The 27351-nt window shown below is 41.5% G+C and overlaps 1 protein-coding gene across 50 annotated transcripts in view; it reads right to left on the bottom strand.

Moving 5' to 3' along the window:
- Positions 1-27351, bottom strand: part of MAP4K4 (mitogen-activated protein kinase kinase kinase kinase 4) — a 188711-nt gene that overhangs the window by 96492 nt on the left and 64868 nt on the right. For all 50 annotated transcript variants that reach the window (XM_039253053.1, XM_039253066.1, XM_039253056.1 and 47 more), the window contains exon 3: positions 7284-7340. In XM_039253053.1, the coding sequence (XP_039108984.1) occupies positions 7284-7340 (57 nt within the window). The remainder of the gene's footprint in view (positions 1-7283; positions 7341-27351) is intronic.

The following is a 27351-nucleotide window of genomic DNA, read 5'->3' as shown; positions in this document are numbered from 1 at the left end:
TCTGACTTCGGCTCAGGTCATGATCTCGCGGTCAGTGAGTTCGAGTCCCATGTCGGGCTCTGTGCTGACAGCTCAGAGTCTGGAGCCTGCTTTGGATTCTGTGTCTCCCTCTCTCTCTGCCCCTTCCCTGCTCAAACACTGTTCTGTCTCTCAAAAATGAATAAACGTTAAAAAAAAATTTTTTTTTTAATGTATCAGTTCACTTCATGCACTCTATACTTTTCCAGCCAGGAGATCTTTATCACTTTAGATTAATTCTAGTACTTAGTAAATTTTTTTAAAAAAAGAAAATATTGGAAATAGTGCAATACTTACTCTGGCTCATTTGTCTAAGGTCATATGTTTATCTTATTCAATACCAGGTATTCTCAATTTGGGTGACATCATTACCCTCCCCAACAGGGATGAAATGTGATTTTTAGAGGTGGAGGGGGAAAAACTTATCATTTTCTGTATAGAGTATAAAGATATACATACAGTAAGTACATGAATAGATATATAGACATTTTAAAATTTCATAAAGGGTGATTAGGAAAAAATATTTGCAAAACCTTCTTAGGGAGGTGATAATGAAAATAAAGCTGAGAAATACTATTGTATTCTTTGAGGATACAGTAGAACTGTTCTCAAAATCACTGTCATGCTTTTTTAATTAAAATAAATCAAAATTTAATCAATTTAAGAGCTTTTCTTCACAGACTTGTACCAATATTAATAATAATAATAATAAAGAAATACAACTTGTGATGTTTATCTATAGAAAAGCTGAGTAAGGAAAACAATCCTAATTAGGAATTGTTATCTAGGATCAAGGTCATTTAAATTAAGTTAGAAGATATCAAAGGTAAGAAAATGCCAGATAATAAATCTGGTATGCCATAACTTTGCACATCAGTTTCTCTCTCAGTAGCAAAGAGGGAGAAGGTAGCTTGTTAAGAAAGGTAGAAAGTAAAGACAAGGAAAGAAAGAATATCTGGGACAGGGATGGGGGAGGGAGGTGGACGAAACACAACTGCTGTCAAAACTGACAGCCACCCATGGCCTTACTGAGGCACAGGCAGCTTCTACTGACAACCCTCAGCAATGCTATGGTGAGGGGCCAGAGCCATGGAAGGGTGGGGAGAAAGTGCCACCAGGTGCCTGAAATGGAAGAAGCCAGTACCAAGCTGTAAGGCCTGCAGCATTTAACTGGACTCTGAGGAACAATAGGATGGAACAATAGGTCACACAGTCCACAGAGATCTCTCCCTCCCTTCCTTTTGTTCTTATGTTCAGTCTAGACAAGAACAGCACATTCATTACACTGTGCTCTCCTCTCCAAATAAAGAGAGAGAAAACTGTTAAGCCTGACAGGGCCTTGCTTTGTCATTGGAATAAATTTGTTTTCCTCTCTACAGTCAGAGCATGAACTCCTTAAGAGCAAGAAATTTGTCCCTTTCCTCTTTCTGGACCTAGCTTAGATGGTGCTCAAACACTGTTCTACCTACCAGATGTGATCTATGCTGCTTCGCACTGGGCTGCTTCTGTGACTCTTGCTCTTCAATTTGATGACAGGCAGAGGCTAGGTTTTTACTGGCTATTCCAGGCAAGGCCATGATTTTACATAGCTTTCATTCTCACATCCCCGGAACACAGTGCAAGAATATGAAGGATACCTCAATCAAATCTGCTGGCTGGCTTCCTGTCCCCCAACGGGCATCAGGCCCAACATCTTCCTGTCCCTCCAAAGAATAAGCCACAATTACCAACCACAAACATTTTGACCCTAAGTCTAAAAAAAGTCTCCTCTGGGTGATCTTCTAAAAACAAACTTTGGAAAGGAGAAAAATGGTCAAGATCCATCCATTCTTTAAGGTCCAGATCAAATTAGGTCTCTCCACAAGCCTACTCAGAGCCAAATGTTTCAAACTACTTTCAAAGGCTCATTAAGCTGAGAATCAAATACCTGGGTTTTAATCTCTGTCATCTAAGGAACAATGTATGTACTCCTGAGCAAGAGGTGCCAGTGTCTCTGAGCTAGAACTCTTTACTTGTACATATGAAGGGGTGGCTTCTTTCCTACGATTCCATTAAAGTAAGGGTTTTCACATTTGAGTGTACATCAGATCCCTGGGAGGGCAAAGAGTGGGAGGGGCCAGGACACAGAGGAACTGAAGGAGACAAAACGGGAGTTAAAAGATAACCAAATGTAATGTGCAAACATTGGCAGGACTAGGATTTGAAAAAATGGTTGTAAAGACATTCTTGGCACACTTGAGGATACCCGAATACAGACTGAACATCAAACAAAATTCTGAAAGCATTATTTAATTCTTTTAGGTGGTATTACAATTATGTGGAAGACTGTATTTTAAGACAAGTACACTCAAGTATGGACAAGTGAAGGGTGTGTATTGTTGGTGTATTTGTGTATTGCTGGTGGTGCCACAACAATACACAAATAACACATATACAAAATGTTATCAACCGCTGAATCTAAGCAAAGGAGAGAGAGTGTTCATTCTTCAACAGTTCTGTAATTATGAACATTTTTATAGTAAAAAGTTTGGGGGAAATTATTAAAATGAAAACATAAAATTTACTTCTCTGTGATAAATCTTACTGAGAGTTTATGAACCCCAAGTTGAGAATTACTGATCAAGCTAATTCATCTTTATACCTTCCAGAGCATTAACTCAAAATAATGGGATATCCCAAAACTGAAAGAAACAAACTACCAGCCCCTCACGCATAACAACAATTAAGACAAAAGGACTGAAAACAAGGGGTTTATCAAGAACTCAAACAACCAATTCAATCAAGTTTCCCTGAAAACACATACATGCATGACAAACTGGGGAAATCTCAACGAACTCTGTGGAGTGGATCAGTGCCAACTGACAGTGGCCTGCATTGGTTCTAAGCCATGCAGGCAGACATTGCGTAATGGTGCAGGCTTGTTTGCTATAATCAGATACTGGAGTCCAGGTCAAATCCTTAACTTATAAGAGCAACTGTCTGCCTTGCTTCGTTTTGTGCAACAGCTTTAGTATAAAGATGTTACCACTGGGAAAAACTGGTGCAAGGTAACTGAGACCTTCCTATAGACTCCCTATATAATTTTCTGCTAATTCTTCAAATATATAACTGTCTCAAAAACAAAAACACAACATTACAGATCTCATGTCCTGGTCTTCTCCAGTTTGAACATATCCTTAATCTGCTCTTAAACCCTTCCCACAATCAATCTGATAAATGACAAGCCTTCTTTAAAAAGAGCCCTTCAAAACCCTAAAGACAGTCAATTCTTAAAATTGTTAAAGTCTGAGAAGAAATACAAAGAGATCTGTACATCTCCTGCAAATAAACCCCTCCCATCCAGACCCCTCACTTTTCTACACAGCACCTTTACTTTCACCTCAGGGTACAATGTGAATTCTCAGTTGGCTCAGTTTTCCAGGATCACAAATCAAGTACAGAGGTGACAGGGACTCTGCGCTGCCAGCCTACAGCACATTCATTCAGGGATGCCAACAGCTGACAGCTGGGGAGAAGAGTAGCTATGCCATTTACCTCCCTACACCTACTACCCTGCTGGTCTTCTGAGCCTGAGTAATGACTAGCCTCTCAATTTCACCTACGGAAGAGACTCAAGAGTTGGGACAAATCTATGATTTTCCTGAAGAATAAGCATTCACACTTTCTGGTCTTGAGTAGAAACAGAGTAGAAGTCAGAAATCATACAGGGGCGCCTGGGTGGCTCAGTGGGTTGAGCATCTGACTACCAATGTTGGCTCAGGTCATGATCTCACAGTTCCTAAGCTTGAGCCCCACATTGGGCTCTGCACTGACAGTGTAGAGCCTGCTTGGGATTCTCTCTCTCCCTCTCTCTTTGTCCTTCCCCTCCCCCACACACAAACTAAATAAACTTTAAAAGGAAGGAAGGAAGGAAGGAAGGAAGGAAGGAAGGAAGGAAGGAAGGAAGGGAGGGAGGGAGGAAGGCAGGCAGGCTGCTCCCATCAACAGGACCACTCCAACAGCCTCTCCTGCTGGAACTGAAACCAGAAACATCAGCTGCAAATCCCCCCTTGTGCCAGCCTGCTCCCTCCTGATCCCAGATCCCCCCTAGGCCAATGCCCAAAACTTTACAAGAGCTGGTAAGTTCTTGATGTGAGGGGTAGAAAGGGCATGTTTTCCAGGGTGCCAGCTGCCTGACATCCTCTATCCATAATCAGTACTTATTCTGGGCCCTGACTGTGCCCCAAACTAAAGCACAAAGGTCACTGTATGAAAACAACACACAAGAAACATTACTGAGACACCAATATGGTAAATGGCTGATTGGGTTTGTATTTGTTCTGAAAACTCACCATCTGGTTTTCATTTTACCTGAACACATGGGTTTTGTATAATTATTTTTAAAGGAGTCCTGAAAATGCATTTGTCCAGCAATGCCTGATTTTGTAGGCAAGGAAGTACCTTTTGTATACAACTCAAAAGAAGTGGAATACAAAAGCATCTATTACACACACAGATATGTATTTCATAGCAATGCTCACAAAAGAGGAGTAAAATAAACTAAAGCACCAACAGTGGTTATTGTAAGGTGGTAGTATAAAGATTTAACTTTAAAAAATATTTTCCCAAAGGGGCAACTGGATGGCTCAGTCAATTAAGCATCCAACTTTGGCTCATGTCATGATCTCACAGTTCGTGGGTTCAAGCTACACATCGGATTCTCTGTCTCTCTTTCTCTCTGCCCCTCCCTGAATCATGCTCACTCGCGCTCGCTCTCTTTCTCTCTCTCAAAAATAAATAATAAACATTTAAAAAAAGGTATTTTCCTATATTTTACACCTTTTTTTAAAGAATGTTCATATATTGCACATTATAATCAGAGCCAAACTTAGAGGATCTTCCTCAGAGAAGATGAGGAAAGGAACACAGCCTGGCTAGTGACAAAAGTTGTCAGCCAGGGCAGCACAGGCTGAAGTGAGGAAAGAAACGCAATGCTCAGGGCTTCCAAAGTGCTTCATAAAATTCCAAAAGCTTACATTTAAAATGACACCTTGTCTGCTAGTACACAAGTCAGGAAGTATGTTAATAAATGCCAAAAATGGTATAGGCTCTGGCTACACCATTTTCCAATGCAGCACCAGCAACAGGCATAATGGCAGGAATGGAGGCTTGACAGAAAGGTGCCATCCATCATTCCACTCACAGAGGGCACTTCATAAATAACTTGGCTATTGTATTTAAATTACAGTTAACTTAGAATTTCTGCTCCTTCACTACTCTTTAATATAATCTTAAAAATAGTACTTAACTGGAAAGCATCCAATTTCCCCCTAAGATGTACACCAAGGTAGGGTCACTATAAAGCAAGAGACAGTCCATGGGTACTTTTTCATTATAAAATCTCCAGTATTCTCTCTGACAGAAGAAAAGAGAGTAGCCATCTCATAAAATGTTACATCTTCAAATATCTGTATAAAGTTCTAGTTGTTGTCCTGTAGTCCACAAGCGACGATATTTTCTAATTCTTACTAGCAAGTATTTATACTGGTGATAAGCATGTTCTTAGAGACCAAGGAGAGACTAGGGCTGAGGAGGAGACCGCTTTAGAATACTCAATTACACACCTGAGATCAATTTAGCCATTATCTCCCTAGATCGACCACAGATTTGGTGAAGAATATGGCTTGATTTAAAGATATCCCAAATCCCCACAGCTGCTGGCTAACTCTAGAATCTGCTATCTTATGATGGTAAGTTTCATTTACAAATAGGCAAGTCCGAAGCAATCATGAGAATGAAAAATGAAAGTTCAGATATAAATAATTCAAAGATGGATCTAAATCACTACAATCTAGGGGCGCCCGGGTGGCTTAGTCGGTTAAGCGTCTGACTTTCGCTTGGGTCATGATCTCGCGGTTCGTGGGTTTGAGCCCCGCGTCGGGCTCTGTGCTGACTGCCAGCTCAGAGCCTGGAGCCTGTTTCAGTCTGTGACTCCCTCTCTCTCTGACCCTCCCCTGCTCACGCTGTCTCTCTCTCTCTCCTAGAAATAAATAAAACATTTAAAAAAAAATAATAAATCACTACAATCTAGGGTTACCTTTAAAAACTAAATATGGACTTATGCATATATGTACATGCACACACATAAGAACACATACACTTACTTTTTGTCTGAGTTAATCTCCTCTTTCCCATCTAAAGCTACAGAGTAAATCCTTATGTGACCATTTCAAGAGCTATTTTTTGCTACTAAATTTTGCCAACAATCTGCTCAGCATTCTAGCAGATGTTTCTGTTTTCAAACCTCTGGGAACTTGGCTGGATCTGTTGTCTTTCCCCATGTTAAAAATAAAAGAAATGGCCCAAATGTGGCCTAATACCCTAGAGAAGCTTTTCCCCTACCCCACACCCCTCGATCTCCCTATTCATGTGACCTCCATGATCCCTTCTCAAATCTTTTCTTTTCCATTAGAGAAGATGTTTCCAATTATGGTCCATTAAGTTGCCAAGAATGACATCACTTTTTTTTTTTTTTTTTTTTTTAAACAAAAAGCTACTGATTCCTAGTTACTTGGGAGACCATCTGCAACAATTTAAACCAACTAGTCTGCTGGACCTTATAAACCCACCATGTCACAGGGGGATAATTTGTTCAAGACCGATTCTACAAACAGAACAATACTCTTACATTGGGAGCTGGAGGGACAGGGGAATCTTGTCTTTTATATAACGATTTCTTTAAAAATATTTGTGCCTCAGGACGCGTGGGTGGCTCAGTCAGTTAAGCATCTAACTTTGGCTCAGGTCATGATCTCGCAGTTCATGGGTTCGAGCCCCATGTTGGGCTCTGGTGCTGACTGCTCAGAGCCTGGAGCCTGCTTCGGATTCATTCATTTATTTCTCTCTCTCTCTCTCTCTCTCTCTCTCTCTCTCGTCCCTTCCTCCCTCCCTCCCTCAAAAATAAATAAACATTAAAAAAATTTTAAGGGGTGCCTAGGTGGCTTAGTCATTTGAGCATCTGACTTCAGCTCAGGTCACGATCTCACAGTTCGTGAGTTTGAGCCACATGTTGGGGTCTGTGCTGACAGCTCAGAGCCTAGAGCCTGCTTTGGATTCTGTGTGCATGCATGTGTCGTGCGTGCGTGCGTGCGTGTGTGTGTGTGTGTGTGTGTGTGTGTCTCTCTCTCTGCCCCTCTAACCACTTGCGGCTCTGTCTCTCTCTCTTTTAAACATTAAAAAAAATTTTGATAGATAGATAGATAGATAGATTTGTGCCTCAACCTTACCTCGGTGACATCCATAACTTTGATGGCCGCCAACTGACCGGTTTTAACATGTCGACCCTGAAAAACAGAAGAAACAGAATTGGCACCACTATTTTGCATGATCATTACAACAGAATGGTTGAAGTTTCCATAAATCATCTCTTTTGTACTTTTTTCCATAAGTGATGATGAAATAGTGCCATGTTCTCCAACAGAACAATATGGTTTGTTAATACCAATGAACCACACTTAATAAATAAGTAGTAGAACAAATGAGTTTTGATAAAGCATCAATTCCTTCTTTCTGTCTTGGGTTCAATTTACAATCTAAGCAACTTAATATTTTCTTCTATACATCAGGTTGATCACTTTTTCTTTCTTAACATTCTGCATGAACAAAACAACCCAAAAAAACCTCTAGATATTTACTGTCAAAAATTGCAAAGTTGGGGCGCTTGGGTGGCTCGGTCAGTTAAGAGTCCGACTTCGGCTCAGGTCATGACCTAATGGTTCATGGGTTCGAGCCCTGCGTAGGGTTCTGTGCTCACAGTTAGCTCAGAGCCTGGAACCTGTTTCAGATTCTGTGTCTCCCTCTCTCTCTGACCCTCCCCTGCTCACACTGTCTCTCTCTCTCTCAGAAATAAATAAAACATTAAAAAAATTTTTTTAAATATAAAAGTCATTTTTCCCCAGTGTTTCCCAAGATCCATTGCTTGATTTTATGAAAGTAATACTGAGAGTCTTCTTTGAAGCTTTCCTGCAGTCCCAAGGTAGAGAAGTTGGAAAATAATCACCCAGAACATAAGGAATTAGGGATGATGCAGAAAGACAGAGAGCTTTCTTAACAGCTATAGTATAATTCTTAACTTAGGACCTAAAACTCACTATTTCTGTCCCTGGGCATTTCAAACCAACGTCAGGTTATTCTCCTCTCACCCAGATGAACAGGGCTGGATTTAATTCCTGTCAGCCCTTTGCATCTCCATCCACTCTTTGCAATGCTCTGCTGGCCTTTTCTCAGGCAAGCAACATAGAGCCACCCAGATATCCTGAACACGATCTACTTCAGGGCTTTATGAACAATTGTCTGCAACAAATACAGAACAGAAAGAATGTCCCCATGTTTCCCAAGAGCCTGTCTCTCTTGTGGTTTCATGATGAACAGTTAGGAACTTTAGAACTTGAAACCTGAGGAAAGCTCTCCATTTAGTCTGGAAAGCTTACCCAGGAACTCAGGTTACATCTAGGACAAAACAAGTCCATGAAAATGACACTGTATTACAATTACATCTCAGCTACGTGGCTGGGGCACCATGGAGTCCTGCAATGGCAGAACAGTTCATGAGCACTAAGTGCACAGTAACAACATATAGAAAACCGAGAAAAATAAAATCCATAGGCCAAGAACCTCATCCCAACTCTCACTGAGCCACAGACACCATCACCTCCCTCCAAAGTGAACTTCCTTCCTGGTCTTCAAAAGTGGGGACACCACCTGCCACAACACATACACCTGCAGTATAGTCTCAAGCTCTGCTTCTATGACAAGCAAGGCTGTCCCACATTGGTCCATGATCCAAGAAACACTGCCTCCTGCCCTTTCACCTATTTCCCAGCTACCATTCCACCAGCATGCTGCTCCTCCAGGACACCCAGCCTCAAAAGACCTGAACGACCACCTCAGCTGCTGCATCAGTACTCTATCAGTCACCTTCCCCAACATCCTCACACAGCTCTGCTCAACAGTCTGGTACTCTTTGTGCATTAAAAGCTAAGTAATCTACAATCCTGAACAAAACTGCTGCCCTATATATATGTTACCATACAGCACACAAAATGATCTAAGAAGCCATTTGACATCTATAGAAGTTCCATCTCAGAAATGCACCACGTGGAATACAACTGTGTGTCAAGAAAGTTCTAATTTATGAACATTATATGGGCTCCCGTATTTCTGATTATACTGCCATTTTTTTACTACCTGTCTGTCCAAGATTCAGTATCTTTTGATGGTGTCCATTCTTGAATCATTCATTTAATTAAAATTTTGACCTATGTGTGGTACAGGATCTGTAACTTCAGCTTTTTTTTTTTTTTTTAATGTTTATTTATTTTGAGAGCAAGAGTGTATACACTAGCAGGTGAGGGGCGGAGAGAGAGGGAGAGAATCCCAAGTAGCCTTGGGGATGTCGGCACAGAGCCCAATGTGGGGCTCAATCCTATGAACCATGAGATCATGACCTGAGCCGAAATTAAGAGTCAGATGCTTAAATGACTGAGCCGCCCAGGTTCCCCTAACCTTAGTCTTTTTTAAGCTGTAACCCCCAGCTCTGTGCTAAGCATTAATACACAGGAAACTTAGTTGTCCTTCAGGTCTTGGGCACTGGCAGGATCCTAAAGCTACAGGACAGTGGTCCAGAATATGGACTCCCACATTAAGACTGTGTCCACACCTCATGTCCTCCACTCAGTAACACAACAGTGCCTCAGTCTCCTGTCTGTACAAGGGGGTAAGAGTGATGCCTACTTCACAGGTTTATCAAGAAGAATAACTATAGTGCAGGGGCACCTGGGTGGCTCAGATGAATGTCCAACTCTTGACTTGGGCTCAGGTCATGATCTCATTTTTTGTGCTGACAGCACTGAGCCTGCTTGGGATTCATTCATTCTCTCCCTCCCTTCCTCCCTCCCCGCCACCCCCAAATAAATCAACATTTAAAAAAAAAAGAAAAAAAAGACTTAGCAGTTTGACAGTGGCATTAAAGCTTCTAGTTGTGAATTTACTTAGTATTTGCTTTACAAAGAACTTGTGTTTCCCTTACTAAGGGATTAGAGAATAAGGACCTCATAACTAATCAATTATTTGTGTCCAGAAGGTGGACCACATAAAGGCACTAGTCTTTATTAACACAAACCAGGTCTTCCAAAATTAGGTCCATTTTAAACTTAAACTGAAATCAGAAAACCATCTAAGAATTCTGTCTCCCTCCTTTCTAAGAAACAATACAACATACTGAAGGAAATGAAATCTGGAATTCTGGCAGCACTGGGCTTTCATTTTTCTGAAACCACCTCATTACTATATTTCCTTGGGAAAGCTGCTTAACTCTGATGAGCTTCCTAGGATCACTGTATTATCCCAAAGTCCTTTTTATAATAGACAGGCTATATATAAAGTGCGTAGAGTACATAAAACCCTTGCCATCATATCTGGCACATAGTGGACTCTTGCAAGAGAGTCTTCCTCTCTCCACTCCCACCAGAGGCCCTTGCTAACCCTTTCTCCTTACCTAGCGAGGTTAGGCCCACTTCTCATTTTCAAAAGGCATGGTCAATATGGGGAAAGGCAGTGGGGTGCTAAAGTAATGTACTTATCTAATTATTTTCTAAAAAGAAACAAACAAAAAGAAAACCTTTAAGTCTGAAACAAATAATTACCTAGTCAGATGGATCATCTTTGCTTAAAAGAACCTAAAACAATGAATATGACAGCCCCGGAGAAAAACTACAGCTGGGACTGAATGTACTAAACATTTATATGCATGTTAACTGTGTGCTGATGAGGTCTAGGAAGTCGTTTAAAAGGATAAAAATGTGCTGTGATTTACTCAATACTACCCAAGACAGAATACAGCCACCCTCTTAGGGTGACTCACCTATTAAATTTAAGTTTCCAAAAGTCAGACGCCCCCACCCAACAGAGAAGCCCTAACCCATGCTCCCTTGACATCGCTTTATACTGTAACAAATGGCCCTCAGTAATACAGGAAGAGAAAATACACATAATCATAACCAACTGCACTGTGCTGGGGACTCAAGTCTACAAGAAAAGGAAAAGGCATTATTTCCCTGTAGTGTGAGGCTACACATCTACTATAGCATTCCACTCTGACCTCCATACCATCCCTTAAAGGATGCTTCAGGTTGTCTGCTCCCTAAAGATGACCAATATGACCACTTTCCTTCACCTGAGTCTGAATCCAGCATTCTGTATCTGTCACTAAAATGCCTAGCCTGGGCATGGAGAGCTCTGGAATGTAATAGTAATAGGACCCTTCCATTGTATCGTCCACTCTTAAAACATGCCCAGTATATGACTTGGTCAGTATTAAATATACATACCTAATATCCATTTATGAACTTGACTTTCTTGTCCTATTGCCTGCATTTCTTGGACATAGTGTCCCATCCAGAGTTATAAAATACCAGGAGGAAGAGACTAAGGCCCCTGTCTTTATTTATGAGGCACCATGTAAATATTAATGCATTTTTGAGACATCCAGTGAGGAAGAGCCCTCAAATACTATTCAATAAGCGATTTTCTTAGTAGCTCCTAAAAAATCTTATGAGGGCCAACTAAGCAGGTCACTCATTATCTTACTGAAAGATGAAGAACTCTAAGGTGAGTTTTATTATTAAGTTTCTGCCCAAGATACAACGGTAGCAGGATTCCTTTTCTACCATGATTATATAAAATGCAAGGGATAGACTCTTACTATTTCTATCAACGTGTTGAATTCCTGTTACTGAGGTCCTTTGTTTTTAAAGAAACAACTTAAATTACTTCCCCTCAATGCCTTCAAAGGGTTAGCAAGATTTGGAATTAAAATTGTTACTGCAATAAATATTATTTCACACAAAGTCAGATCGGCTCACACTAACCAGACCTGTCCCCTTCAGTAGAGCAAACTGTGGCATTTGATTCATTTTGGGTCTTTAATGGGGAAAAAGAATGTTTCTTTTTTTAAAAAGAAAATTCAAACTATTTTCAGCAGACGTCCAAGGTAAGGAAAATGCCCTAATTTCTAACTCTCCTTCATGATTCTAAGAGAGTCAAAATTGCCACCTTGTATCTGCAAATATGCATTACATTAATGATAACATGTTCCAAGAAAAATATACACACATACACACCACAGGATTTTAAAGTGCAAGGTCACTGTGACAGCTTGTCTGTCTGTCTCTACTGAAGTCTATCCCTAACCTACAAAGAGGAACCTAGCGGCAGAAGAACAGCATTCAATCAATGGAAGCTTTTAAACCCCAAGAGGAAAAAGATGGCGTATCACCAAGAATAGGTAACTATAGGTAACTAAATCATGTTGCATAATCTTTACCTAGACCTCAGGTGACTCCATTAAAACATGTTTGATGAATATATAGGTTTATTGAGAGACAAAATCTGGTCACAGGAGGATACTCAGACGGGGTGTAAATGAATCAAATAAATGAAAACTGAGTCCTTAACTCAGGACTCTATCCTAGGGGATGGTCATACTGCTGTTCAACACCAATCATCCCTCACATATCCTTGTCATTGTATGGCTCCTGGACTTCGTACTTCAACAAGAACGTGCACTGCAACTTAGCATTAGCAGCTCCCTTTCTGCTCACAGAGCTTCCTACTTAAATCTGCCCTTTCTTCACAGAATTATAAAGCTTTTGGGGCGCCTGGGTGGCTCAGTCAGTTAAGCGTCCGACTTCGGCTCAGGTCATGATCTCGCAGTTTGTGGGTTCGAGCCCCACGTCCGGCTCTGTGCTGACAGCTAGCTCAGAGCCTGGAGCCTGCTTCAGATTCTGTGCCTCCCTCTCTCTCTACCCCTCCCCTGCTCATGCTCTCTCTCTCTCTCTCTCTCTCTCTCTCAAATATAAATAAAACATTAAAAATATTTACCAAAAAAAAAAAGTTTTTGTACTCATCCAGTCTGAGAGAGTAGACTATTAGAGAAGAAAATTCTATTAAGTTTATGACACTTTGCAAGGTAAGTAAACACAATTCAGGAACAATAAATATTTTTTCCCTCAACAACCCAGGAGTGCAGACTGACCCTGAACTCCAGCAAGCATGGCCCTTGTGACACCTGGAAGTATTCCAATCCTAGAGACAGGACTGTAAGATCAGGACACAGGCACCAGGATGTTCCCACTCTTGGAGCATGTACTGAATGAAGCACTTTCTATGCATTTTCATTTACTCCTGATACAACCCAACATAGGTACCAATGTTCCCATTTCATAGATAGAGAAACTGAAGTTTGAGAGGCTTAAGTTAATCAGTCCAAGATTCACCCCCAGACTTGTTCCCTATACCAGGCTGTGAACTTTAAAACAGAAAGGACCACAAACACGCTATTAAACCAACTTACATAGGAACTATCAAGTCTTCTATTTTACATACAAATATTTTAAGTGATTATAATCAAACATGGGGATGTAGTAACCAATAATAAAAACTTACTCTCAATTCCTGACCCTTTCTCTCCTGTGATAAATCAGAAAAAGTCAATGAACAACCCGAAGGAATTCTTTACAGAATCTGAAGGCATATGTGAGTACATTCAGAGCCCCTCATCCATGGCTTTCTGAAACTGATAACAGCCTTGTTTGTTCCTTCCTTTATCTCATCATAAGTTTTCTTTCAATAAATACTGGAGATCAGAATATTCTTCCTGTCTGCTGAATTTAACCTGAAACATAAACTTCAGAGATTAACTTCCTGATAACTGGCTATTTGCTTAACTGTAAAACCTATCAATGCTCAGTAAAACTCAGTACACCGAAGACGGACTATATTTAACCAGTGCCCAAGACATGGCCTACTACTCCCAGGAAGACAAAACACTGCATCTGCCTTCCAGGAGCTTATAATTTAGAGGGTGTAAAAAAAAAAAAAAAAATCCACAAGAAGGGACATTAACACTGTGACAGAGAAACACTGTACCCTGTGGCAGAAACACTTAGGGAACAGGACAGTGTGACACCAATTCCTCTGCTATGGCATGAAGTGTAAAAGGCGCTGTTAAAGGGACCATCACCGTGAAGCCAGTGTAGACCCACCACAGAAGCTGTAGTGGGGCCTTCAAGGATTGCCGTGATGCTCTTGAAGATCATCAAAGGACAAGATGTGGATCGCTTAAAATCTGAACTACAAACAGTCCAAATCCCAGAATGGGACGGGTTACGCAGGTATCCAGGCCAGGAGAAAGGGGGAGGAGAACTCAGTGACTCACTCAGGACTAGAAGCTGTGTCACAAACTGCACCACCTCTCTCCAAACATGTGAGGACCTTAAAAGGAGCTTTTCATACATTGTACTGGACCAAGAAGATGCCAATCTCTCACTGAGTCAGGAAGAGGGCATTCCATCATGGAGTGATGTGTGTGCCTGCTTCAGAAGGGGCAGTGGCCAGTTGCTCCTCATTCCTAGCCAACTTGGAGGCTGTTACTTGATCTTAATAGGTATAAGAGGTTTCTTATGGGGGGGGGGATGTTAAGCCTTTCTATTAAGCATATAAAATTCAATTACAAAAAGCACTAACTTTGACCATGATGTGTAGAGTTCCAGGCTCCACACAGGAGAATTCCGTAAGTAGGATACAGGACTCTGTGACCTTTTAAAAGCCAGTCTCTAGTGACTCTTCTGAGTTCTGAGGTTTGGAAATCACTTTTCCAAGCTTGTATTTAAAAACCCAAATCCGGGGGCACCTGGGTGGTTCAATCAGTTAAGCATCTGACTTCAGCTCAGGTCATGATCTCGCAGTTCGTGAGGTCGAGCCCACGTCGGGCTCTGTGCTGACAGCTCAGAGCCTGAAGCCTGCTTCCGATTCTGCGTCTTCCTCTCTCTCTGCCCTTCCCCGGCTCACACTCTGTATGTGTCTCCCTCTCTCAAAAATAAACATTTAAAAAATATTTTAAAAAGCCCAAATTCAGGTTCTCACATCCTTTCTGGACTATACAGTATTTACTTACAATAATATATGTACTCATTGTCTTAGCTAGAGGTTTTGATATATGGTTAGATTTACAACAAGTAAATTCAGGGTGCCTGGGTGGCTCAGTCAGTTAAGCATCTGACTTCAGCTCAGGCCATGATCTCACAGTTCAGGAGTTCAAGCCCCACATCCGGCTTTGCAGTGAGTCTGGAGACTGCTTAAGATTCATTCTCTCTCTCTCTCTCTCTCTCTCTCTCTCTCTCTCTCCCCCCACACACACTTGTGTGCATGTGTGTGCACGGTCTCTCTCAAAAAAAAATAAACTTTAAGAAATTTTTAAAAGCAAGTAAAGTCTAAGAAATGTCAATTATGTTTATAATAAAAACACAGAACTTATGTTCTGAAATGTTCAAGAGTTCAAAGGATAGACAAGTCTAGTTAACAAAAATAGCTGATTTTACAGTCCAGAATGTACACCAGAGAGCAAGAAGGACACACACTACTGAGGTTATGTCCCCAGTGTGTCAATTCTTTCCCCAGGATGTCTTACTCACATCACACCTAGTTCAACTTTAAAATTCCAACGGGGGAAGCGGGGTGAACAGGCACAGCAGAGAGGAGTCTTAGGGCCTACTCTGTACTACACCATTATGATGAATACAAGCCATTACACATTTGTCCAAACCCACAGAATGTATAATACCAAGAGCAACCTTACTATAAACTATGGATTCTGAGTGACTATGATGTAAAAAAAAATCAATTGTAAAAAAAAAAAAAAAAAAAAAAAATGTGCCACTCTGGTGCAGGCTGTCATAATGGGGGTGGTTATGTACACGCAGGAGCAATGTATATAGAAATCTCAGTACCTTCCTCTCAATTTTGCTGTGAACCTAAAACTGCTCTAAAAAATAAAGATTAAAAGAATTTTTAATTCCAATATGCTCCCCCTTATATTTCCTTATTTTAAAAGACAAATATGAACCTACATGACCACATGGTGAATGGCATGAGCCCAACACTGGGCAATCCACTTACCACTCTGTTTCTAAGGCTAAACATCCATCCACCTCAAAGACAAAGATCAGCTTCCCTGGTTCTGTATCCTAAACCCCAAACCACGAGCCCCACTCCTCAGTACTTGTTTCTAGGAAGTGTCTGTGAAAATTCCAGAAGTCAACTAAAGCGGGGAGGCATGTAACCCAGACAGTAACCCATGAGCCATTTAAGATAATGAACCACATAATTAACTTGAAAGAGACAGCTCAGCACTTCAGGAAACACCTCAGTCTCTGAAACACCTTCTTACAAGATAGCAGGAATAATGGCAACATGACCCCAACAACAACTGCTTTTCCCATTACATTCCTCCAAAGCCCAACCTGGTGTGAGGTGAGTAGGCTTGTACTGTTGCTAGTATTTCTAGCTTTAATCAGTAACTGTTCACCTGCCTCTTTCTCCCTTCCATGATCAGGCTGTAGATGAGCAGGAAGGCAGAGAAAGCACAGGAATATGTACATGTTATAAGATCAGTGCAGACTTGCAATTTAATGAGAAGCCAGTGCAATTTCTATTCCCTCAAGAGTTTAAAATTAAAGACCTCAATATAGAATTATGCCTTTCTTAGGTCGGAGCTATCTTATCTGGAACATTCCCTTTAAGGAAAATTATGCCTCAGTAGTAGAGAATGTACAGACTTACCTTCCACTAAGAATCACAGTCAAAATAAACAGCAAAACTTTTACCTAGTGCCCAATCCCCAGTAAATGAGTTGTTTTGATGCCTACATCTTTTTTCTTTAAGAGCCCAATCTGAATGGAAATCTTTCTGAACACTGAAGTCTTGAGTATATTAAAGTAGCTTTTCTTAATGGCTCAGGGAAATCATTATGAATATCAGTTACTATCCTGTCCTTGCAATTAAAGGACAGCCCCAGGGAACATTACGTAAGGCAGTAATATTCTGACTCCTCCAAAGAAAGGGCCCAGACATCTGGGTTCTGCATCCTTGTTCTATCATTTTCATCTGTGTTCTAGAACAGACTAGGGGGAGAGGGGTATTGGCCAGATAGCAAGCAAGTTCTAGTCAGGTGGGCTAGCAAAGAAGCAAAAAGCACCTTCATGTTGGGAAGTGGAGACAATTTGGATGGACATATACATGAAAGGGTGCAAAAACAAACAAACAAAAAGAAATACTGCCATGAGAGCTTACGCATAATTCCTTCAAAGGCGGAGAGGGATTTGGTTGGGCAGTGTCTAAAGTGGGAAGAAAGTGCAGCTGCTTTTTAAAGAGACCTGGTGAAGCTGCATTAGAAAGGGCAGTGCTCCTTTCAAAGGAGGCGGAGTAACCCCATGGTATGGTACACATGTGAGGCAGTGTCTAGACTACAGTATGAAGTGTGAGGAATCCTGTTTTAAGAGGGAGACTGGCAAATTAAAAAGCACCATGAGCAAAGGGTCCAGAAAATACAAAGGACAAAAAAATCAGCATATCAATTCTTATATTAACAGTAAAAGAAACGGCACAGTCAAATCTTCAAATCAAAGTATCTACAACAACAGAGATTTGGGTTTCTGCAAATAATCTATCATTAACATTTAATAACATTTGCAACTGCCTTTTCTATTACTTACTTGAAAAACCCAACTGATCAGATTTAGCAATTTTAGTTTAAAATAACCAAAGAATGTTTAATAGCATTAACAAATGCTAACTCCTTTACTATAGGCAAAAGTAATGTATAAAGTTATTAGCCACTATGAGACATGGTATATTGCATTCAACATCTAAGTAATTAGTCAATGAAGTAATCCTAGACCTGACTTTTGAATGCATGACTGTCAGGACACATTAAAATAATATACTCCTGGGGGCGCCTGGGTGGCTTAGTCGGTTGAGCGTCCGACTTTCGCTTAGGTCATGATCTCGCGGTTCGTGGGTTCGAGCCCCGCGTCGGGCTCTGTGCTGACTGCCAGCTCAGAGCCTGGAGCCTGTTTCAGTCTGTGACTCCCTCTCTCTCTGACCCTCCCCTGCTCACGCTGTCTCTCTCTCTCTCCTAGAAATAAATAAAACATTAAAAAAAAAAATTTAAAAAAAAAAAAAATATACTCCTGAAGGTAATTTAACTCATCATTGGACAAAAGAAAACTGACCCATGGAGATTTACACACAACTCACAGAACACACATTCCCTATTTAAGTGTTCTCACAGCGAGAACTGCACATGAAACATATTATTTTCATATTTGTTTTATGAAAAATAGTGACCTTTCTGTATTTTTCTAAATTACTGATATTGTTATGATAAAAATTTCTATTAATATTTTTAAAGAAAAAAATAAGAAATGTTAAAAACTAGTTCCTTTGATTTCACATATTAAGATACGTAAGTACTGCAGAATGGTACCAAAGGTGGGCACTGAAAGCAGGAACCCTACACTGGAAGCTCAACTCTGCCACACAATAGAAGGCTGACCTTGGGCTAGTCACTTCACCTTCGGGACATCATTCTCTTCCTCTGTAAAATGGTGATAAATCACAACCCTCTGCAATAGGCCCGGGTAACTTCATGAAGAACACACTGAGACAGGAACCCTAGTCCCAGAAGACAGCATCATAACTGGGAGCGCTGGCAGTGCAGCAGTGGCATCCGCAGGAAGAGCTGAGCCACAGTATCTGACAGATGGCTTTCAAAGTAGGGGGCAGGTCCCCCAAGTCAAACCTTCCAAAGTTCAAAACTACCATAGTCGTACTAGATATTCCCTCCAGTGTGAGATATCTATGTGGAACAGGGTGGGTAGAGATAAAGCACATCATACACAGAATAGTGAATTTTAATGGAAAATTTGTTTATTGCAATGTCTAACCATTTATCCACAACAAAAAATGAAACACAGAATTCTGTGGGTGCCTTTCTTTCTCCTTCAATCACTAATCTCCTCCTCACCAAGAAGCTCTCCTACATTTCTCCCCTTTACCTCACATGACACTCAATTTTCAGTATTTACCCAGGGCACAATTTCAATATTGAAATACCACTTGATGCAACACTAAAGCACTCAAACTGAACTATTCTCATTGGCCTGGATAGAGAAAACAGTTGAAAGTTTCAGACACAATCAAAAAGCAAGAGATTAGGGGCACCTGGCTGGCTCAGTTGGTGGAGCACGCAACTCTTAATCTCAGGGTTGAGAGTTCGAGCTTCATGTTAGGTTCAGGGAGGGAGGGAAGGAAGGAAGGATGGAAGGAAGGGAAGGAAGGGAGAGAGGGGTGGGAGGGGAGGGAGAGAGGAAAAAAGGCAAGAGATTAAATGATTCAAGGATTTGGACCCCATTCTGGGCTCCTGATCTGCCCATGGTCTCTTCATATTTATCACCAACCCAACCTTTGATTAAGGTTTTCAAATTGTTCCTTACCTTTTCTCAGCATTCAAGAAGCTGATTCTAACACTGTCCTTGAACCTAGATATATTTACAGTATTTGTATAAAGTCATACTGTAAGCAGCTTCGGGTCTCCCGGAATGATTTCTAAATACAAATACAACCTAGTTTCTGAACTTCAACTACTCCTGCTGCCGTGTCCTCAGCATTGACAGTTTAGAGGGCATTCCTCATGTGATCTGTAATGTGTCTGTTTTCCTTCTGGTTTTCAAAGACTGTATACAACCCTTAATATGCTTGTGCTGAATATTCATAAGCACATTCATGAGTTTCATTCATTCTTCATAATTCCTCTATTCTTCCTTTAAAAAAAAAAAAAAGAGGCAAAAGAGAAAACCCACCCATAGAATTTCCCTTTGAGGTCCGTTTGATAGTATCCCTTACCAGAAATGATGCATGATTTGATGCACACCAACAACTCAAGTTTTCAAAGTCCAAGTATCCTTATGCAAACTCATACCATGTTGATCTAAAATTTAACTTGGTCAAAATGAAAACAGAGAATTGACAGTTTAAAAGATATTTCCACACAAAACAGGAAGAGCTCTTGTCTTAGTATTTGAAAAAGAAAATTCCTCAAAGCATCTTTTATTAAAAATCATGATCTACTACAAAGAACCATATTATAAAAACTGAGGTGTTTCTCTCATTGTCATATAACCACTTCTTTTTTGAGTTGTGCACACCCATTATAGCTTTTTCAGAATAAGTATCACAATGAAAAACTTTATGAATAAGTAAATAAAATAAAAGAACAGCTTTAGAACTTTACTAGGGCTTACATAAACTCAGTGGGGCTAGCTGATAAAGGCAGTGTTCTGACCACCTTCCCTGACCACTCTGTAAGAGGAGACCATGCAATGAGCACATTATAGATCACAAAATGTGATCAAATTTATGCTTCTATTTTCTAGTTTCCTCTTTTCCTTCTTCTTCCTACCAACAAATCTCTTCCACTCCACAAAGGAAAGGACAATAGAGAAGCACACACTGTGTATTCATTCTTGTGACAAATATTTTCAATAATACTGGTTTTTTTTTTGCTCGGCACACTAAAAAGTATACAATATTTTAATGCAAAATACAAGAAGTCATTGAAACAAGCTTGCAAAGAAGAAATCATCACTGTTTTACAAAAACGAAGTGGGGGGGTTCCATGAGATTGGAAAACTAGCCCAAGGTCATACAACCAAAACGAAGGCAAAATGTCTGCAAAGCTCTAGGTACCTGAATCAGTGATTTGGATCAGCATGTTTCTTCACAAGCCATAGTAATTTAAACCTAAGGGTCTAGGGCACGCCTGGGTGCTCGGTTAAGCGTCCTACTTCAGCTCAGGTCACGATCTCACAGAATATGAGTTTGAGCCCTGCATCAAGCTGTCTGACCTTAGCGCAGAGCCCACTCTGGATCCTCTGTCTCCCTCTCTCCCTGCCCCTCCCCTGCTCACGTTCTCTCTCTCAAAAATAAATAAAACATTAAAAAAAATAACACTAAAGGTCTGCATTCCAGAACCTACTCCCACCTCAGGAAATGGACAACAGTGGGCAGCAGGAGTCAGCATGTGAAATGTGGTAAGAAGTATCTATGGTCAGTTGGGATGGTGTGTGCCTTCCTACAAGTTTATCTGCTTCCCTGCCTGCCCCTCTCAGGTGGAGGGAAGCTTCCAGGGGGCTGTTTCATGAAAGCCCTCTCAGCTCCTCTTAATCCTTTTCAGTCAACCCCTTAGTCATTCCAGGGCCTCAGGTGTTGCAACCAAAGCACTTTGAGAAACCTGACAGTTGCCAAGGAATCACCCCAAAGTTCTGCTGCTACCCCCACAAGACACCTCCTAGCCAGTGCCCACCCTGCAGAATTCTTGGAATATTACTGGAGTCTACAAAAAGCCTGGGACTATCAGTATAAAAGGGCAGGACTCAGAAAATTATACGAAGGAGAGAAAGCAAACTTTGAAATTGCCTAGGATATCAGAAGCCATGGCCCCACATAGCGGGCTAGCCAAGCAAATCAGAAATAAATGAGTGTGAGCACTCACAAATCTATGTAACTGCCTAATTAACTCTGCCCTTCACCACACTTAACTAGAGATGGCAGGAAACATGCCCAGCACCACTCTTTCAGTGCCTTTCCTTTCAACAACCACTTGATTAAACCAAGTCTCATAGACTCTAAGCAAGCAATGGATATGGGGCTCCAGGGAAGTCATTCTCTTCAACCCACAGCCACAGGCATCTCAAATTACCCTACAGAACTGTAGGTAGAAAGGGAACACTGAATTGAAACTCTTCAAGCCACAAATGCACCAAAATTTGCTTTCCCAAGATAAACCCAAGATACTAAAAGTAAATAAAAATTCTGATCATAGGAGTCAACTGTTCATTCTGCCACTAGGCAAGATTTATGATCTTGAATGAGCCACTTAACTTCTCAGAAGTGTGGTCATCTCAGTATAAAATGTTCATGGCTCTGAGGTCTACTCCCCAGGCCAGCATATTAATTTATGAGGCACTGGTAAGTAGATAAAGTCTGTGCTCTCATTCTAGGAAGGGGACACAAGCAATAAACAAGTGAATACTTCTGCTGCTGTTGTATGTTCTGATGCTTTAAAAAAAAAAAAAAAAAAGAAAGAAAAGCTATTGGGAAAACCTAGCAGAGCGAAGAGGAGAGGGAGTGCTGGGATGGGGGTGGTTGCTATTTTATACTGGTGGTCAGAGAGGCAAGCCTCTCTGATACCCTGTCATTTGGGCAGAGAGCTGAAGAAGGTGATGAATGACTTGCCCTGCAGGCCTTTCTGAGCCAAAATTAATCTACACAGAAAAACTCATAGACGCTGCAGGTGTGCCACACTAGCCCTACTAACTTGGCCAGGGCATCATGCTCCATGGCCTGTAGGTGACACTGAGGTTCTACCCAAGCTCCAATAATGGTAACATGTTCCACTCCTTCATGTCAACAGCAGACACAGTGCCCCAAGAACACCTCTGTGAAAACAGGCACGACCAGCATACCAGCATACATCTAGAACAGACACCTTCTCTGGGCAAGCCAAGTCATTCTCAACATTGACTGCTTCCTCGTGCAAAGCTCGGGCTTGGGTTAGAGAGAGAGGGCTGCGAGAGGCAAAGCCAGAGGCTTTGGACAAAAAAAGCTTCCAGACTTCTCCATGTTCCACCTGACCGCACAGTTTCTCTTCAGCAAAACCCCAATCTCAAAGATGAGGTATGAGGTGCCTTTATTGGCAAAGCCTGGTTATGACTTTCTAACCAAGCACTGAAAAGCAAAGTCTACTTTATTTCTGTAAGGACAATACTCAGAAGAAGAAAACAACAACACATTTTTCATTGAAAAATAAATCCCTACATCTATGGTGCATATCATTGCATATTAACATTTGGAATGAGGCTACTTGGGCTATGAAATTACAAAATTTGATTGCTGAATAATAACAAAAGTCTATTATTAGAGCCACATTAATAGCTTATGTGTGTTGTCCTCATTACAGCTGTATTTCTACCATTTCAGATTATCTTGGCATCTTATAAAGGCAATTCCTTTGAGTTCTAAGGCCAGTAACCACTTTCTAGATGCTATATAACAAGGTTCTTCTCCACAGTAATTCACTGGCTAAACTGGACATCATATTTCCTATAGCGGGGAGAGTGGCTTTTTGTCTATTTTTCAAACTTGAAAATTCCAAAAATTAAGAGGCTGCACATTTCTAAAACCCAGATTTGCACATTTTAAAGTTTCCCTTAAAAAATAGATTGGATTTAAAGCTGGGTCTCTAGGCCCACGGAAACCAGGTGTAAAGCTGAACTGAGCAGAGGCTGACCCAGGGGCCAGCAGGAATTCTCCAGCAATCCCCACAACCCTCCCTCCTAGAAGACTCACATATGCATGTACTAGCTTGGGCCATGAGTCCTTGAGCAGAGGCTACAGCAGACAGTCCACCAGGAGGGCTCGTTGTTGTTGCTGGGTGTTTTTGTTTCGTTTGTAATTATACATCTTGGGCCTTACCCAGATCTACTGGATCAAAATCTTTAAGACTGGGGCCAGAGCAACCATATTTTGTAATTCCCCCTATACAATTCAGAATAACAACAACTATAGCCCCATGAGAAATTGTCAGAAAAACTCCAGTATGTACCACCAAAACCCACATTCTCAATACAAATTAAAAAGCCCCCAAAATACCACCACCCTGGATCCCATGCTATAATAAGGTTTTTTTTCCATGCTATGTTACGCATCATGCTGTAGCTAACAAATGCATGGTTGTGCATAGTTGTGATCTCATGACTGTGTAAAACAAACAGGTATGGCCCCAACAGAGTGGGAGAAGCCCAAAAAGCAGATGCCACATAACACTCCAACAAATCAATAACTAGCAGATGACCATGCAGGTGCCCCCCACCTCCCTACCCCCTTCACTGGGGATGACCATACTAACTTATTATCCATACTAATTCACTGAGAATGAATGAGGCACTAGTAATAAGTATGCCAGAACAACAGGTGTAAACCAGGACTGCCTTGGGCAAACAGAAGGCATGGCCACCCTCCCCTCCCTTCACCATTCCACACTTCAAGAATTTTTAAAGGAATAAAACACCCCCCTAACCTCCCCCACCAAAAAAAAAAAAAAAAAAAAAAAAACCCACCACCAACAAAAACAGCAAACATCCAGAAGGTGACTCCTTTATTATTAGATTCCAAGTTAGAGGCAGGAAAAGTAACACCCCCAACACAGTGACTATACCTGGCAAGCCCTCAATAAATGGTTTTTCAATGACTAATCAGGAGGTCAATGAAGACCATGAGCGGCAGATGTTGGCGGCTTGAACCTATTCAGTGATTTGTAAACACAACTTTTAAACAACCTCAAAGAAGAGGTACAACCTTCAAACCTCTCAGATGATCTCTCCCCAGGGGCCTTCTGGCAAGTCTAGCACAGCAGTCCTTACTTCAATGGACCACACAGGAATAAACTTGGTGAGATGCAAACTCTTCAATTCTTGGTGAGATTTACTCAAATGGGGGAGGACAAACAGGATCCAAGAGTTGATTCCCTTCTAGAATGCAGACTCTCTCCCACCTGCCTCTCGGGTAGAGTTCTTCCTTTTCCAGGACCAGGTACCCCGTATTGTTCCTTACGGATATGTGCCAGTTGCTCTCAGCATTTACCCCTTAAACTGGCCCTGGAAAGCCACTCAACAACAGGCAGGAAGCTTGAGGGGTTAAGACTGACAGGGGACAGGCGCCTGGGCAGCTGACTTCCTGGAACCTGACTTCCACTCAGGTCATGATCTCTCGGTCTGTGGGTTCAAGCCCCACATCGGGCTCTGTGCAGACAGCTCAGAGCCTGGAGGCTGCTCGGAATTCTGTGTCTCCCTGTCTCTCTGCGCCGCCACCCCCCACCCCCCCACTCATGCTTGGTCTCTGTCTCAAAAATAAACAGTAAAAAAAAAAAAAAAAAAGACTGACAGGGGAAATCTTGAAATACAACTACAAAACCCATTAATTCCTACAACCATCATCATCCAGACCTTTTTTTTTTTTTTTTAAAGATGAAACTCCAGTACATTAGAAGGATAAGCAACACTGATGTGTGATGATATGAGCAATGAGACCTAGAATAGACACACACACCATCAAAGACCCCTGGGGAGAGGTCTCGAACCTGCCTGAGAGCACACTCCAGGCTTCTTGAGAGGACCTGGGGGCTACCCATATTCTGCCATACCCATGTGCCCCACCACAGCCCCTTTCTGGGTGCTTCCAAAGAATGCAAGTCTCTTCAGCACCAAGACATTCCTTAAAAATCTGAACTGAAAGGAAGAGCACAAGAGGACTTTTTGGGGATGATGGAATTGTTCTGTATTCTGACAGAATAAAATCCAAAGACTTGTATTAAAATCCAAAGACTTGTACACCAAAAGAAAACAAAAGTCAATTTTACTTTATGACAATTTTTTAAATACAATTTAAATACTGGAGGGAAGCAGGAATGATTCAAAACCCAGGACACCTCTAAGATCTTCAGCCTCTTTTCCTGTTTATTCAGTGAGGGGCCCCTCAGACAGACACATCCGCTCAGGGATTTTGCTCTGTTGGCACAATCTTCCCTCCCTTCCTCTCTGGGAGTTCGCTTTTCCTATTCTTATGACATTGTCGTGTGACAAAGTTACAAATCAGCATCTCCACTTACGAAATTATCAGGGAAAAATATCAACACAGAGGTATAATCCCTTCCCCAGGTGCTACAATCAAGGAGAAAGAGCTGGGCCACCAAGGCTCAGTAGGGAACAAAGAAGCACAGCAAAGGAGATCAGAGATTCTGCAGCATTTACAAAGCACTATCTTACACCGACGTAAAGGTGTACTCATTTTCTGTAAACCCAGAGCTAAGAAACTGAACCTTGCCAACCCAGATAAAAACAAAGCAGAGTAATAAAGCATTGAGCAAGGTTACCGACTTCAGGCGCCCAGAGTGAAGCCCAAGACAAAGTAAGGACATATATGGAAAGCTCAGGACAGTGCCGAAGGCATGCAAAGGTAGAGAAGCAAGAAACAGCATGATCACACAAGCAATTCATTACATTACATAAAACTGATGAAACACCTGCATCACAAATGCCAAACAGGACTTCATTCACTAAGCTGTGCTGTGTGTACCACTTTTCCCACGTAGCACTGAAAATGAAGCACACTGTTATTCCAGACTAGGGTGATACCTGAAAAAATTCTGTAGCTACTTTTCTTTCCTGTCCTTTCTTAGATGGAAACACACAAAATAATCTTCTCTGGATCTTTGGAAAGGGAGTCACAACAATCCACAGTCTAAAAGGAACAAAACTGATACATACAAATAATTCTATAGCTGTGTTCCCAATGAGTAGATGTGTTCCTAAAGCTGGTACTTAGATCAAAGAATTTTTTGCAAGTCACTAAAGTTCACCAAGTTTGAAGAAATGTTATTGGGTGCCCTGGTTTTCACGAATGTTGAACTACAACTTCGAGGACAGGGTTTTTGTTTAAACTTGGAGACACCTGGGGTGCCTGGATGGCTCAGTCAGCTAAGCATCCAACTTTTTGTTTTTAAAAAAAAATTTAATGTTTTATTTTTTTCTGAGAGACAGACAGACAACATAAGTAGGGGAGGGTCAGAGAGAGGGAGACACAGAATCAGAAGCAGGCTCCAGGCTCTGAGCTAGCTGTCAGCACAGAGCCTGATGCAGGGCTCAAACCCATGAACCATGAGATCATGACCTGAGCCAAAGTCGGATGCTTAACCGACTGAGCCACCCAGGCGCCTCAACATTTATTTATTTTTTGAGAGACAGAGAGAGACAGAGCACAAGCAGGGAAGGGGACAGAGAGAGACACACACAGAATCTGAAGCAGGCTCCAGGCTCTGAACTGTCAGCACAGAGCCCAAAACTGGGCTCAAACTCATGACCTGAGCCAAAGTCGGATGCTCAACCAACTAAGCCACCGAAGTACCCCAGCATCCGACTCTTGGATTTCAGCTCATGGCATGATCTCACAGTTCATGGGTTCGAATCCCCCATAACAGGCTCTGTGCTGACAATGCTCAGATTCTCTCTCTCTCCCCCTCCCTCACTCACGTGTGTGCACTCTTGCTCTCTCAAAAATAAACATTAAAATGGGAGACATCTGACTGTAAGCCCTGGGGAGACAATTTGCCCATTCAGGAATAAGAAACAAGATTTTGTTTCTGAGTGATCTGCAGGTGGCCGGGATGCTGAGTACGTATCTGTGGGCCTCTTCCCCAGTCCTCTCTGTCAGGGGGGTCACACTCAAGTACAGGTTAAGGGCAACAGTTTTATTTGGGTAATATTATTTCAGCAGTCTCAGCTGACAGAACTCTGAACCCTTGCAGAGTAATCACGCAGCACAGGGACAGGAGGTCTTGCCTGA

The sequence above is a fragment of the Hyaena hyaena genome, unplaced genomic scaffold (genome assembly GCF_003009895.1).
Source record: "Hyaena hyaena isolate Hyena2069 unplaced genomic scaffold, ASM300989v1 scaffold_438, whole genome shotgun sequence".
In the NCBI taxonomy this organism is placed as follows: Eukaryota; Metazoa; Chordata; class Mammalia; order Carnivora; family Hyaenidae; genus Hyaena; species Hyaena hyaena.
The sequence above is the reverse complement of the archived record's forward strand: the minus strand, read 5'-3'. Positions and strand labels throughout refer to the sequence as shown.